Raw genomic sequence first — 15205 nt, forward strand, 5'->3', positions numbered from 1 at the left:
TCGGTACTGCCCCCTAGCTCCGGCCAGGCCTGCAGCCCCTCCCCGTGGTCTGCTCCCGGCGCCGCTCGGGAAGATGGCGCTGCGCGTCCAGGTCAGTGTACCGGGCACGGCAAGGCGCGGCAAGGCACGGCAGGGCACGCGGAGCGGCGGGGGCCACCGGGACCTGGCCTGGGTGTCGGGGCACGAGGAGCCGTGCAGGGCTGCGCCCGCGGTGGGGCTGCCGTGAGGTGGTGGCGGGCGGGGGGAGCATGGGGCAGGAGGTGCCGGGGTACGCGGGTGAGGGGTGTGAAACGCGGGGGAGCCCTCGAGGTGGTGCGGGGCGTCTGCTACCGCCTTGCCGAGAGGGACAGAGGACGTCAGGGTGCGGAGGTTCGCCTTGGCAAAGGGAAGAAGGGTGCCCATAAGCTGCTCGGGAAGCTGTGGGTGGTGCGAAGGCGGGCTTGCATGCTCCGTTAGGGCTGCACACCCACGATCTCGGGTGGGCTGCGGTCGGGCAGGGGCGGTGGGTAGAACCCGAGGGCGGTGGGAGAACGGTGTGTGACTGCAGAACTGGCACTCGGACGGCGCTGGCCTCCCTCGGGCGGCTGAGGCGGTCCTGTCAGTATGTCCGCGGCTTGCGGAGCCGGTACCTGCGGGGCGGGATGGCGGTGGTGGATGCTGTCCTACAGTGGGTGGTTTGCGTGTTTTCATGACATGAGCGTATGTTCGCTCGGGGCCCTCTCCCGTTGCACGGCTGCTCCTTGCCCGCCACACCTGCCGTCCCGCTGCCGCTCTTTCTTGAGGGCGTCGGTGGGCTCTTTGCTCCACTCTCCCTGAAAACCAGAGGCAGTCCCGCTCCGGGAGTTGCCCAAGATAAACCTCAGCCCCTCAAACTGACTCAAGGGAGGAGGAAAAGAAGGGGCGAGAAAAGGGTCTGAAGGCACTTGCTGAGGTGTTCAGCATTCATCCCGAATCCCTTGCGCTGTCACTGGGATGGTGGCAGCAGGCTTTGGCAGAGGCCATTTTGGGTGTTTATTTAAATAGTTGGGTACCAGGCATGCCACACAGAAGAACCGCTCAAATATCCTTTTGTCAGCGTGCTCAGACGCTTTTTCTCTTGTTCTTGTTCTTTGCCATTTCCCCCCCTTTTTGTCCTTTTTAATGCTGGTATTTCATCAGTTATGCCTATCCTGTTGCATCTGCCGAGAGCTGCTATAACTTTCTTACTAGAATGTTTTCAGTCAGAAAATGCTGATTAAAATCAAAATGTCTGTGGGAATTTGTCAGTCTCAGCAAAAGTTTAATCAGGAACCTACCTGGTTTCCTGCCAGTTTGCTTGGCTCCTTGGCTGCCTGCCTGGTGGGTTGCTGCGGAGCCGGACCCCCAGCGTTTCTAGCCCTTGGTTCTTTCACAGGCTGGTAGAAGAGCTGCCAGGGATTTCTGACAGCTGGAGTGGTGGGACAAAAAGTACCTGGAGAACTTTATGTAGCTTATTCTTGATTATTATGAAAGTGTGACAAGCAGAAAAATAAATAAATTACACTGACTGTTTCGTTAGGAAGTGAGTCTTTCTTGGAAAAGTTACCCTTTGTGATGGAAAATGCCACTTCTCATGCAGGTCTGTTACTACCCTGCTTAGGTCACAACAACCCCATGCAGTGCTACAGACTTGGGAAAGAGTGGTTGGAAAGCCAGAAGTGGCAGAAAAGGCCCTGAGCGTGCTGCTGGACAATAGCTGTGCCCAGGGGGCCAGGAAGGCCAACAGCATCCTGGTCTAGATCAGGAGTACTGTGGCCAGCAGGAGTAGGGCAGTGATTGTCCCCCCCATGTGAACACCTTGGATACTGAGTTCAGTTTTGGGCTTCTTACTGCAACAAGGACATTGAGATGCTGGAGCCTCTCCAGAGAAAGGCAACAAAGCTGGTGAAGGGTCTGGAGAACAGGGCTGGTGAGGAGCAGCTAAGGGAACTGGTGTTCATTAGTCTAGAGAAGAGGAGGCTGAGGGGAAAACTCATTGCTCTCAAACTCCTTGAAAAGAGGTAACAGAGAGGTAGAGGTTGGTCTCTTCTCTGTATTGTCAGGTGAGAAATGGCCACAAGTTGTGCTAGGGGGAGGTTCAGACTGAATAGTAGGAAAAAATTCTTTACTGAAAGGGTGGTCAGGCTGGCCAGGGAGGTGGTGGAGGCACCATCCCTGGAGGTGTTCAAAAACCACGTAAACATGGCACTTCAGAACGTGCTTTAGTAGGCATAGTGGGTTTTGGATACTTGGATCTGATGATCTTAGAGGTCTTCTTTGGCCTTAATACGTCTGTGATTCTGTTATTCTGCTCCCAACTAACTTAAGGCAGCCAACACTTAACTGCTAGGATCCTGTTCATTGGCACTGTTGTTGTTTTCTTAGGAATCACCTTTCAGCTGTCGATAAGGGTTTAAGTGAGTAAAGGAGATACCCAAGGCATCGGTTTCACATGTTTGGTCTCACAATAAAAAAGGAACTGGTAGTCTTCTGTTTCATTGACCAAAACAGTAATGTACTTGGAGAGCTCCAGGAACACCACATAGCAGCCATCCAGTACCTGAAGGGGGCCTATGAGAAAGCTGGGAAGGGACTTGTTGCAAGGGCTTGTAGTGATAGGGTAAGAGACATTGGATTGAAGCTTGAAGAGGGGAGATTTAGACTGGAGATTAGGAAGAAATTCTTTCCAGCGAGGTTGGGGTGACACTGAAACAGGGTGCCCAGGGAGGTCATGGATGCCTCCTTGCTTGAAGTGTTCAAGGCCAGACTGGATGAGGCTTTCAGCAGCCTGCTCTAGTGAAAGGTTTCCCTGCCTATGGCTGGGGAATTGAAGCTATATCATCTTTAAGATCCTTTCCAGTCTAAACCCTTCAATGAATCAATGACTTCTCATTGGTTTCTCTGAGTATTTTCTCAATGGATTTAACATCTCTCATTGCTCATTCTTACTGCTCATCCTCAATGATTATCTGAGTTGCTGTTGTACATGAGGTGGTTGTATTTGTAAATTGTGGGGTTTGGTTTCACTATCTGAATCAAGAAAAATCAGCACAGTTCCTCAGTACTATACCCATAAAACCCAGAGAACATCTAAGTCCTTGGCAGTCTCAAAACTCTGAGCAATTTCCCTCCATACCTCCAAAGAGAATTTTTCAGCTTGTAATTGGAGAGGAATTTTAGTTCTTCCATTGGTGCAATAGCTTCTAAATTGTCCCATCTTTCACTGATATTTACATCAATGCATACAGACAGTGCTGGTTTTTTTTCCAGGTGTAGTAATTTGACAAGTAATTACAGCTTTTAAAATTAAATTGCCCAGAAGTTGTTCAAGTAGCATAGCTCAGACTGTTCGCTCTTGATTATCGTTTCATCTGTCTTCAGAAAAGCTATGGAAATCCCATCTGAAGACTCAGAAAAACATATGAAATTAACTCTATTAAGAATAATTTGGTAGCTGCGAATAAGGAATAAAATTTTTCAGAGTTATTTTTGGCTTCTTGTAACAGAAAGTCACCTGTTTTGAGGATTATTTACATGTGAATCACTGCAGAGCTTAGCATAGATTCAGGTTACTAGCACAATATCTGGGTTTATAAACACTCAGTAAATCTTACCTGGTTGAAAAGTCTTTGCATCAGCTTCAGTTATCTTCTTTCTGAACAGAGTCTGGCAGAGTTAGAAGTGCTGTGTAACCATCTCTATGAAGGAACGGATCTAGCACAGCGAATGCAAGCTGAGAAGGTACTCTTGGAGCTTATCGATAGCCCAGAATGTCTTAGCCAATGCCAGCTTCTATTAGAACAAGGAACAGTAAGTATCTTGAAAGCTGTGTAATCCATAAATGTAATCATGCTTCTGGAAGCTCATGTAGATTCCTCAGCCATGGGCCATTACCATGCCAGTACAGTAAAGGCAAAATGCTGTTCCCATTCGTACATATTCTATTTCAGTGATGAGTCTAGAATGGTTTCTTGTCATGTGGAGGTGTTTTTGTAGAAGTGACAGTACCTTGCACTGGAGATGTCAGAGACAAGAAGGAAAAGTATCTTGGCTTTCAGTACTTTCAGAAGAGGTGTATTCAGGAGCCGTGTCATGTGTAGAACAGTGTTGGGACAGCCTGGTGTAACCTGGTGTTTGAGTATCACCTTGTTCGTGTTTGTATTAACCTCAGTGGGAAAAAAATCTTTAAAAAATAACCCCTGAATTGCTCATCTGTTGTCTGTTAGCTTAAAACTATTTTTGTATCATTACTCAATTTGATTTTGGGTGTTTAATTTCATGGTTACCTCTAGATAAAGTGATAGAGGAATTGATTCCTATTTGGTTGTCCAAGATGAAAAAGAGGAAGGACATTAATAAATAACTTGAATCCATGAGAGGACTCGTCATCATAATCTCATGTTTCTAAATTATCAAGTGGTATAAAAATAGGTTCTGAGGGCTAGAGCACCTTCCCCATGAGGACAGGTGGAGAAAGTTGGTACTGTTCAGCCTGGAGAAGAGAAGGCCCTGAGCAGAGCTTAGAGCAGCCTTTCAGTACCTGAAGGAGGTTAAAAGAAGCCAGGGATGTTTTACAAGGACTAGTGATGCTAGGATGTGAGGCGGTGGCTTTGAGCTGGATGAGGATAGACTTAGACTGAAGATTAGGAAGAATATCCTTACAGTGAAGGGGGTGAGGTACTGGAACAGGTTGCCCAGGGTGGGTCATGAATGCACCCTCCCTGGAGGTGTTCAAGGCCAGGATGGATGACATCTTGAGCACCCTGGTCTAGGGGAAGTTGTCCCTGCCCATGACAGGGAGGTTGGAACTAGATGGTCCTTCCAACCCAAACCATTTTATTAATCTATGAATCTATGAACTCCCTTGAATAGCAAAATTACTTTTAAATGGTTTCTATCAAGAAAGGTTATAGAAACAAAGATACTACCAAAATAGACCTTTTGTAAGATTTTTTGGTACACTTAACCAAAACCTGATAACCAATCTGTTTCTTTGTCAGATTTTGACTTGTCAGCCCTGTCTTTAATCAGCCTATTTTTGAGTAACATCTCCTGCTGTCTTTTTGTAGACATCTTATGCTCAGCTTCTTGCAGCAACGTGCTTGTCTAAGCTGGTAAGCAGAGCATCTCCACTACCTATCGAACAAAGGATTGACATTCGTAAGTAACATCTGTGGTTAAAATGTCTTTGTATTCACTCTGTCTAAATCTTCAGGTTAGCACAGTGAGCTGTCTGTTTTTTCTCTAGTTCTCTTCATTTGCCAAACTTGTTCTGTGAACATAAGGGTGATCTTGAGCTCTTTCATTGTTTCTCTGCAGTTAGCTCACAAATAATATTTTCCAGTTTCGACATGAAATAAATCTTTTAGCTTAGATTATTTAATCTTTTAAAATCATACTATTTTTTTCAAGATAGACTTTGTACCTCTCCTACAAGAGATTTGGTTGATGTCTGTAAGGGATGAAAGTTGCAGATGCTGCTTGTATGCCCACCTGTCATTTACATATAACATGTTTCAATTCATGTTTGCCAAAGTCCTGCCAAGGCAGATTCTCCTTGCAAGACTAAGGTCCTACAAAATTTTCCTTACTTTCAGGACCAGCTTTCAAGTCACTATATCTTAAAAGACTAAGCAGGGATGTGTTAGGTCTTTTGTAGTGGAAGGCTTTGCATAAGGAGCCTATGATTCAATTTTGATTTTTAGAGCTGCAGTGCTGTATGGGTTCTGTGGATAGCAGTACTCTGAAATGCATGGCTGAGAATCTCTTCTGATAAAAGATTTCAGTGTTCATTGAAGTAAAAAATAGCTTTAATCAACTTTAATTTTTCTACATTTCAACAGATTTTTTAAAAGGGTGTTCAAAGCCAGGCTGGATGAGGTGTAGAGCAGCTGTGTCTAGTGGGGAGGCATCCCTGCCCATGGCAGGGAGGTTGGAGTAAAAGGTCTGTAAGGTCCCTTCCAACCTAAGACATTCTGTGAATCTGTGATTACTCAGAGGGATATTCTAGATTGTCCTGAGAACAATCAGCAGGGACTCTTGTCTGGAAAACCTTTTGTGTGTTTCAAATTGGTTATGAGAGTTACTGTTACATGGGGAAGTAATCCATGCCCAATAGATGGGAGTGTAACGAGAAATTAATCTGCTTTACCTGCCAGCCTTCTCTGAACTCCCAAACTGTTGTCATGTATACAGTGTGCTTTCTGGCTGCATTTAATGATTTAACATAACTTAGTTATTGTACTAACTGTAATAATACAGACATTCATGCCTTAAGTTTCTACTAGAATGAATAAATTTTCTCTACAGAAGATTTGTGTTGTTTATTTTTAAATGCTTCTTTCCAGGAAATTACATTCTGAACTATGTTGCATCTCAACCCAAACTGGCTCCTTTTGTCATCCAAGCTCTCGTTCAAGTCATTGCTAAAATTACAAAATTAGGATGGTTTGAGGTACTAAAAGATCAGCTTGTCTTCAGAGACATTATTGCTGATGTTCAAAAGTTTTTGCAGGTAGGAAACTGTTACCCACTTTTACAGGTGGTTTTTTTCTGTTTGAATCTCTTCATTTTTAGTGATTGGCACATTATGTCACTTAGTTGTTACACACACTTGAGTGGAAAAAGTGTGAAGAGCGTTGCTTAAAACAGAAGATCACTCTACAGTAAAGAACCAGGGTGGGTTTGATGCTTGTGTGAGTTGTGGGGTTTGATGCCTTGCAGTATTCATAGTGCTGTTGTGGTTTGTTGTTTGGTTTAGTTTTTAGAAGCTTTTTCATTGTGTGGTTATGGTAATCCCTGTTAGCAAACCATCTGATGAGTAAGGGTGTTGAGTGTCTTAAAGCATAAGTCTGGTTCTGATTCTCACAATGACTGTTAAAATTATGCTAGTTCTAGAACTAGTTTAAATGTTATTTTTCAAGTGCCTGTCATGGAGGGTTAATCAAAAAGACACCTTTATAAACTATTTGTTGGAGTGATTGCTGTTATGGTCTTACATTGCTTTGCTGTCTAAGCAGTAGGGCTTCACCTGCACTTCGATTTTTAGCAGAAGTCTTTAGATACCTCTACTTCTGAAGCCACTGAAGAAAGATTGTGTAAAGATAGAATTGTGGTACACAAAATTGCAGGACACTTTTGTATATTTGTTATGTAGTTGTGGTCTTTTCTTGCCCCACTTCTTTTTCACTTCATGAGAAATTGGTGGTGGAACACTGGAACAGGTTGACCACGGAGGCAGTTGAAGCCCCATCCCTGGAGGTATTCAAGATCAGGTTTGACAAGGGTTTGAGCAGCCTGATCTAGTGAAGGGTTCAGGGAGTTTGGACTAGATAACCTTTGGAGGTCCCCTCCAACCCAAACCATTTTATGATTCTGTATATTTGTGTGCATGGGTACCTGCATATCTGTATGTTCTCTCTCCAGACCTTTAAAGAAAAAACCCAAACAAACCATTCTGTCTTTCCTAGAGTTGCAGTGTACAGTACAGGATGATAAATCCTAAATGTTGAGTGTTTTTATAACTTTACCTGTTTAAACATATTAAAACTTAACTTGTCACCAAAATTACAAATTCTAGTTAGGGATATGGGGAAGTTTGGGAGGGAGGATCACTTGGCTTTCTTCTCCAGTATTGGATGAGGAAGAAATGTTTTGATTTATATTTCCTTCCACACTATTTTCTGTTCCCCACTTTACTGGTCTAAAGAAAGATGCACAGGATAGAGATATGATCGTGGTAAATAGTGTTTGAAAACTGCAAGTAATTTCTCCCAGTCTCAAAGTGCAGTCATCTGCTATGGACTGTTGACTATGTCAAATCAGACAGTAAGTACTGTCAGACAGTGGCTGAAGGTAGAGGATATACAAGTGCTTGGATATTTTACTTTATTAGCCATTCTTGGCTATTTCATGCATTTAACATGCATAAAAGGGTTCTTAAAGTTTTGTAGGAAGTAGCTAATCTACTTTAAAAGTTAATATAAATATTTCTGAACATATGAATATAAAGCCTAGTACTTAAGAAAAAATAATCAGAAAATTTTAACTATTTGAAGATTTACTTCCAAAATAATTTGTTATGTGTAGCTGATCCTGGCAACTCAGCTAGGAGATACAAAGCTAGAACTTTGTTTCTTACAGATGAGTTTCTCATTTGTTTTCCAGGCATACTTTGTTTGTCATAGTGTTCAAGTTAATGTACTTTCTGAGTCACATTAGAAATGTCTAATAGAAGATAAGTTGCAATCTTCTGTTTATTAAAAAACATCTCAAGTCTACTTCTCCACCATGTTGCAGTTATTTTTATGAATGTAATGTAATTGGATTTTGCATTTATTATTAAAATGATTGCAGTGTGGCTCTTCAGTGTGTAGCTCATTAAAAAATAGAGATTTAAATACAAAATGTAGCTTCTTAAGAGATTTCTTTATTTAAATTAAGAATTCCTGTAGAAAAGAAAATTAAGCCATAGATCTGCTAGGAAATTAAATTTTAGCTAAAAATTGAAAAAAATAATCCCCAAGCAGTAGTAATATATGTTAATCATTAGCATATGGTAGTTTCAAATACTTATGCGTTAGTATTCCAGATTGAGTCAGTCCAGTGTGAATTAGAGTGTGATTTAAGATAGAAAAAGGGATTGGCAGCCAGGTCTGCAGTTCTGTTCCTAGCTCCTCCATAACTCACCACTCAGCTTTTCACACCCTTGAAAAAGGGGAGGTTGCATTTTCCATTTCTGCAGGTTTGTGTGATCTAGGCAGCACTCAGACAGTTTTAAAAGGTTGAAATATACAAGCTGTGTTCAAATTACAGTAGAAGATTCATCTCGGAAGGTAAATTGTGTCCTAGGCTGAATCAAGAGGAGCATGGTCTGCAGGTCGAGAGAGGGGATTCTGCCCCTTTACTCTGCTCTTGTGAGACCCCACCTCAATACTGCATATAGTTCTGGTGTCCCCATCATAAGAAGGACACAGAGCTGTTAGAGAGAGTCCAGAGGGCCACAAAGATGATCCAAGGGCTGGAGCACCTCTGTTATGAGATCAGGCTGAGGAACATGGGGTTGTTCAGCCTCAAGAAGACAAGACTTCAGGGGCACCTTAGAGCTGCCTTCCAGTACCTGAAAGGATCCTGCAGGAAGGGTGGAGGGGGACTTCACAGGGATGTCTAGCAATAGGACAAGGAGGAATGGTTTTAAGCTGAGGGAGAGTAGATTTAGCCTGGATCTTAGGAAGAAGTTCCTCAGTACAAAGGTTTGGAATAGGCTGCCTGGGGAGGTTGTGGATGTCTGGGGATGTCCAAGGCCAGGTTGGATGAGGCCTTAAGCAGCTGAGTCTAGTTGAGAGGTGGCCCTGCCTGTGGTGGGGAGGTTGGTGTAAATGATCTCTAAGTTCCCATCCAACCTAAGCTGTTCTGTGTTTACTCTTACTGAATGCAGCTAGGGCAGCAATATCCATTTTTCCTGAGAGTTCTCTGAAGTTTTCTCTTCTGATTTACTTTGGTACAGGGGATAATACAAAATAGATGATGCTGAAAAGTGAGTCCCCTTGATAAGTAGCCAAAGTCTTCATTAGTTGAACTTTAAGTGCTCTTCAGAGTTGCAAAAACGAGTGTGGTTGTGAGACAGAAAGGATGGCATTGCTCCATGGATACCAGGGCAGCTGAAACTGCAAACTACAGCTGTGAAAGCAGACATAGACATCTTCCCCCTAACTCAATTGGCAGGGCCTAATTGCAGCTGACTTTAATTGTTTATAAGAAAGCAGTTTTAATTTTTCTGTAAATGCTTTGTAGTAGTAGTTCAGTGAAGACAGCTAAGTTTTATTAAATGCAAAATCCTTCATTGTGTCTGAATTTCAAGCTCCTCTGAACGGTGTGGATACTGATGAGCAAATCACACCCTCGGATGCAAATCTTTGACACCTGCTGCCTCACTTCTAGACACAAGCAAGGATTTTGAGGCACTTAGTGCCATGGTCTAGTTGATTGGATAGGGATGGGTGATAGGTTGGACTGGACAATCTTGGAGGTCTCTTCCAACCTGTCTGATTCTATGATTCTAGGATTGTGTCATTCACTTCAAATCATTGCATTGCATACTGATGTGGAGGAGAGAGAATTAGGGGGGTTGTAGCATTAGATAGTATTTTTAAATGCTTTGTTTTGTTTTGTTTTTCCTTGAGACTCCCTGTGCTCTTGGATAATGATCCATGCATGTCTTCATGTTTTTTTAATGGTTTGAATTTCATGCAGCTTGCCTTACCAGTTCTAGAGTACTGAACAGACCTTTTAAGTGTGTAAAAGCAAATTTCTAGATTGTAGTTACTTGGACTCTGTTTTCAGGTGTGCATTTGTTCTCACACAGTTCTCAAAAGTTAGGAGTTGTTTTAATGCTAATTAGGTAGTCTGAAGCTCTAGTTCTTTTCATGTTTGGCACAAAAGCTTTCTGAACAACTTAGGATTTCTCAGCATAAAAAATCCTACTGATTCTAGAAATATTGGGAAATGAAATGCAGCCAAGTTCTAAAAATGTGGAAAAATTATAACTACAAGCTGTGATGTTTGAGCATTCCTGTCTGTTTGCTTTTTCCTGTAGGGCACTGTGGATCATTATATAATAGGAGTAATGATTCTCTCAGAACTGACTCAGGAAATGAATCTAGTAAGCATATTTTTCTTCCTTCTGCAAGGGATGGTATTGCTGGTGAAGCAGTGCATTGAGTGTTGCTGCCCTTCATAAAACTGATTGGAGGGACAATTTGCAAAGGCAGGTAGTGATAGGACAAGGGGTAATGGTTTGAAATTAGAGAAGAGGATGTTAGGAACAAGTTCTTTGCTGTGAGCGTGGTAGAAGACTGGAACAGGTTGGCCAGGGAGGTAGTTGAGACCCCATCCCTGGACATATTCAAGGTCAAGCTTGACAAGGCTCTGAGCAACCTGATCTGTTGGAGGATATCCTGCTTATTGCAGGAGGGTTGCACTAGATGACCTTTGGAGGTCTCTTCCAACCCAAACCATCCTAGGATTCTTCAGTATGAAGGGATAAACACGCCTTCCTCTGCTCACTTCTTACTGCAGGAACTTTGCCTATACCAGCCACATACTGTATCTGATACAGGATAAGGTTTGTCATCACAGTCACTAGAACTAGTGAAGCAAAATGAGTTATGAACTTTTCCAGCTGTATTTCAGTTAATGTTTTTCCTTTGCCTGCACTTTAACCTGGGGAGGTGATTCAGACCTTTCCATCCAGCAGGAGAGACAACTGTGAAGGGGAAAGAAGCTGTCAAGATCTGTATTTAGTGCTGGACTGTAATTTTTAGTGTCAAATAATTAATCTGCCAGATTATCCTGCAGTTTTAGCAAAGAAGGGAGTGTTGTTTATTCTGTCCTAACTTTCTTTTAGGTTGATTATTCAAGACCTTCAGCAAAACATCGTAAAATAGCTACCTCATTCCGTGACACCTCTCTGAAGGACATACTGATGCTTGCATGCTCCCTTTTGAAGGAGGTGAGCCCCTTTATCATGGGAACTGAACTCTTCACATCATAATTGCGCTGTTTTGAGCTGAGTGTTCTGTGGGCTGATGAATTCTTTAATTGAATGGTTACATGACACCCAGTTAAGTGAACAAAACGCACTCCAAGACATTCCTGATCTTCCTCTCTCCATGTCTCTCTTGCTGTCTCTCTGTTTCTTTCTGTGCCATCTCTCTTTATACTTTGCCATGGAGGAATAACTATCTAAATTCTGAGCTTGTCTTCTTTTTTTATTTTTTTAATTACTTTAATTATATCTCAGTTTACCTGGACCTATCATCAGTATTTGCTAAAAGAATTATTCATTAGACTAGCAGTAGCAAGGAGAAAGATAATTTCTCTGTCTTGTGGTATGACAGCTCAATCAAATCTAGCCAAGGTGTTTTTCTCCTTTAGTTCCTTTGCTCTCTCTGTAATAATTTTGGGTAATTCAAGCTGCAGCTTCTCAAGATGCTTGACAGGAGGTGATGAGGTACCTGTTAGCAAGGTCTGACAAGACCAAGCAGGATGAACTGAGATCAGAGCTGGAATTTGTACTTTCCATTTTGTGCTGGTTAAGGCATTCCATAGCAGTGGAAGTGGCACCATGAGGTGGACTCAAATAACTATTTGCTTTTGAGAACAGCTTATTTCTAATTTTTTTTTAGGATGTTGCCATTCTATTCCATTCTATTGTCTATCACTGTTTCTGTTTTCTTTTACTTACTTGGCAACACTTGTTTATTCAGTTTTTTTGTCATGGGCTGCATCAAAAGCAGTAGGACCAACAGGACAAGGGAGATGATTCTGCCCTGTTGTGAGACCCCACCTGGAGCACTGTGTTCACTCCTGGTCCCTGCAGCATAAGCAGGACATGGAACTGCTGGAGCAGGTTCAGAGAAGGCCATGAAAATGATCAGAGGGCTGAAGAATTTCCCCTGTGGGGACACTTTGAGAGAGCTGGGATTGTTCAATCTGGAGAAGAGAAGGTTTTGTGGAGACCTTAGAGCAGCCTTCCAGTACCTGAAGGGGGCTACAGGAGAGCTGGAGAGGGACTTTTTACAAGGGCTTTGTGTGCCTAGGGAAGTCATAGATGCCCTCTCCCTGGAGGTGTTCAGAGCCAGGCTGGATGAGGCCTTGAGTGACCTGCTTTATCGGAAGATGTCTCTGCCCAGTGCAGGAGGGTTGGAAGTAGATGATCTTTCAGGTCCCTTCCAACCTAAAACATTCTACAAATCCATGTGTTTGAGGTTTGTTTTCAGTGCTTTTGTATTGCATATGTAATCTTGAGGTACTACTTTCTTTGAGATAAAATGCTATTTAAATTGTCATTACAGAAGGAGATCAATAGAAATGTGTTCTCACACTATGTTGACTAGAGACTTCCAACTCCCAGTAGCTTGTTTTGCTTACAAAGTACCTTTTTATTCTGACTCTACTTGGGTTACAAAGCAGCAGAGACACTGACGGATGTATTTATACAGGTGTTGTAAATAGCTAAATTCAGATCACAAACTTCTCATTTCATTGTTCCTTAATGCCAGGTTTTTCTAGACCTATCAGAGGAGCAGTGTGTGCACGTGCTGTGAAACTTGTACTGTTTAGCAGCCTGAACATCAAACTGAAATCTAGCCAATTGGTGAAGGGTGTTTTACTTGTATGATAAAGACAAAAAGCCTGCAACCTTACAGTTTCATTATTGCAGTGAGCACCAGTACTGTTTGAACAAACTGTATCCATGGCATACTGACTTTTACCTAGAAGTGTTTTATGCAAAAGGATTATTTATTTCACCAAGCTTTTACAAATTGTTGTAAGTCTGGGAACTTTAGCTTGGCATGGTCTCTGTCACCTCAGGTGTCTCTGAGGTGATAGTAATGATTTCCCCCTTGACTTTAAGGAGTGCCTACACCTTTTACTCATGAAGGATCTGTTTTTCCTTTTAGTACCTGTTCCCTTGATCTGAACTTTTCAGTTTTATATCCAAACTTTTTGCTTTTCAGAATTACTTCAAGTATATTCTGTGCAGGTGACCTAACAAAGTTTCTTTTCTCCTTAGCTCTTGGCGAAACCTTTAACCCTTCAAGACCAACAGCAGCAAAGTCTAGCAATGCAACTTTTGAAACTTGTACTAAACTGTCTTAATTTTGATTTCATTGGAAATTCAGCTGATGAATCTGCAGATGACCTGTGCACTGTGCAGATTCCAACAAACTGGAGAACAAGTAAGAAAGGATCATAACTCATTGCAGTCTGAAGTCTATAACCAGTGGATTGTGCAACTTGTTTTGTCATGATGCTTGCACTGTCTAGCTGAAGCAGCTGTACAGTTTCCCATGCTCAGGATGAGGGTTTTAAATCTGGTTTACCTGTAGTCTTTGGCACTGGTTGGTGTTTGATATTTCTTCTCTTTTCAAGGATAGGTTTCTTTGTCAGTTTCCATGCAAAAATCCATTCCTTCTCTAGTAATGTCCAGTAGCCTCTCACTGCAGTGCAAGGGATGAAGAGCAGTGATATATGGCAAGCAGGGGAATATTGACAAAGGCTGAATTTGGGCAAGTGACAGAGATTTCCCAAGATCCCCTAGGAAAGACAAAGGGCTAGGTTTTCCCACAGTTTTAGGTTAGATACTTTGAATTGTCCTTGGAGGGATCTCTCTTTGGTCATTAAACATAGGGATTGTGTAAGACAATTAACTTCTGTTATGTGATGCTTTATTTTGCACAAGTCTTTGGAAGTGGTTTGGGTGTTCAAGGAGAACATAAGGGTTCAGTGGAGGCCTCCCTGGAGGTGTTCAAGGCCAGGTTGGATTAGGTCTTGAGTGACCTTCTCTGTCTAGCAGCAGGTGTCCCTGCCCAGTGCAGGGGGTTGGAACCTGGATGATCCTTCCAACCCAAAGCATTCTGTGAATCTATGAATCTAAAAAATAATACTTACAGATTGAGCAACTTCAACATGTTACTTAATTGATGGGACTGCTTAATTATGAATTATTGGTGAACTTTTTCTACCCTTTTGTTCCCCCTTCATAAAATAGGGTAGGATTATAGTTAATTTTATGTAGTTCCACCGTGAATTGGTTACTTGGTGTTTGAAATATATTTTTCCTATTTATCAGTCTGCAGACTTAGGGATTTTTTGTTAAAAATTTACTTTGTGTAAATATTGACTAAGCTAATCCTTAGCATATGGAACCTGTCTTGTCCTAGTTTACTACTGTTGTAACCTCACTTTACCCACATCTATGACAGCACAGTAACTGACAGTATTGCATCATCTGCAGTTTAAGTGAAGTATTCTTTTTGAGCTCTAGGAGATTTTAACTGTGGTAAAAAAGAGAGTAATGCTGGGTTTAATATTGTACAATGAACAAATTCCTGCATCTGTTCACAGTTTAGTCTTGGCTTCAGTGATACCACACTCTTAAGGTGTTTGTTAAAAGAAGATGATTCTATTAAAATGAAGGTACTTAATTATTGCTTGTAAAGAGTGATATAACCAACTTATCTTTTTCCATAGTCTTCCTGGAGCCAGAGACCTTGGACCTGTTCTTTGATTTGTATCATGCCCTCCCACCAATGCTGTCTCAGTTAGTAAGTGACACACAGTGACTTAACTCAAGTGTTTACAGAAAATAGTCTTTTTGCATCTATCCTTTATCCCAAAGGCCTTGCTTTATTTTCTGCACTAG

The 15205-nt window shown here is 42.1% G+C and overlaps 1 protein-coding gene across 3 annotated transcripts in view; it reads left to right on the plus strand.

Moving 5' to 3' along the window:
* The window catches only part of RANBP17 (RAN binding protein 17), a 154750-nt gene continuing 139545 nt past the window's right edge, over positions 1 to 15205 (plus strand). For 2 of the 3 annotated variants that reach the window (XR_010306378.1, XM_064161639.1), the window contains exons 1-8: positions 1 to 91; positions 3661 to 3807; positions 5067 to 5157; positions 6345 to 6511; positions 10592 to 10657; positions 11402 to 11506; positions 13574 to 13739; positions 15034 to 15107. Coding sequence is in view for 2 of the 3 variants with exons in the window: in XM_064161639.1 (XP_064017709.1) it covers positions 74 to 91; positions 3661 to 3807; positions 5067 to 5157; positions 6345 to 6511; positions 10592 to 10657; positions 11402 to 11506; positions 13574 to 13739; positions 15034 to 15107 (834 nt within the window). In the remaining variant the exon portion in view is untranslated. Of the gene's footprint in view, positions 92 to 3660; positions 3808 to 5066; positions 5158 to 6344; positions 6512 to 6595; positions 6676 to 10591; positions 10658 to 11401; positions 11507 to 13573; positions 13740 to 15033; positions 15108 to 15205 lie in introns of those variants that run through there. The other variant, XM_064161640.1, reaches the window with a different exon arrangement.

Source organism: Pogoniulus pusillus, chromosome 22, assembly GCF_015220805.1.
Source record: "Pogoniulus pusillus isolate bPogPus1 chromosome 22, bPogPus1.pri, whole genome shotgun sequence".
Classification (NCBI taxonomy): domain Eukaryota; kingdom Metazoa; phylum Chordata; class Aves; order Piciformes; family Lybiidae; genus Pogoniulus; species Pogoniulus pusillus.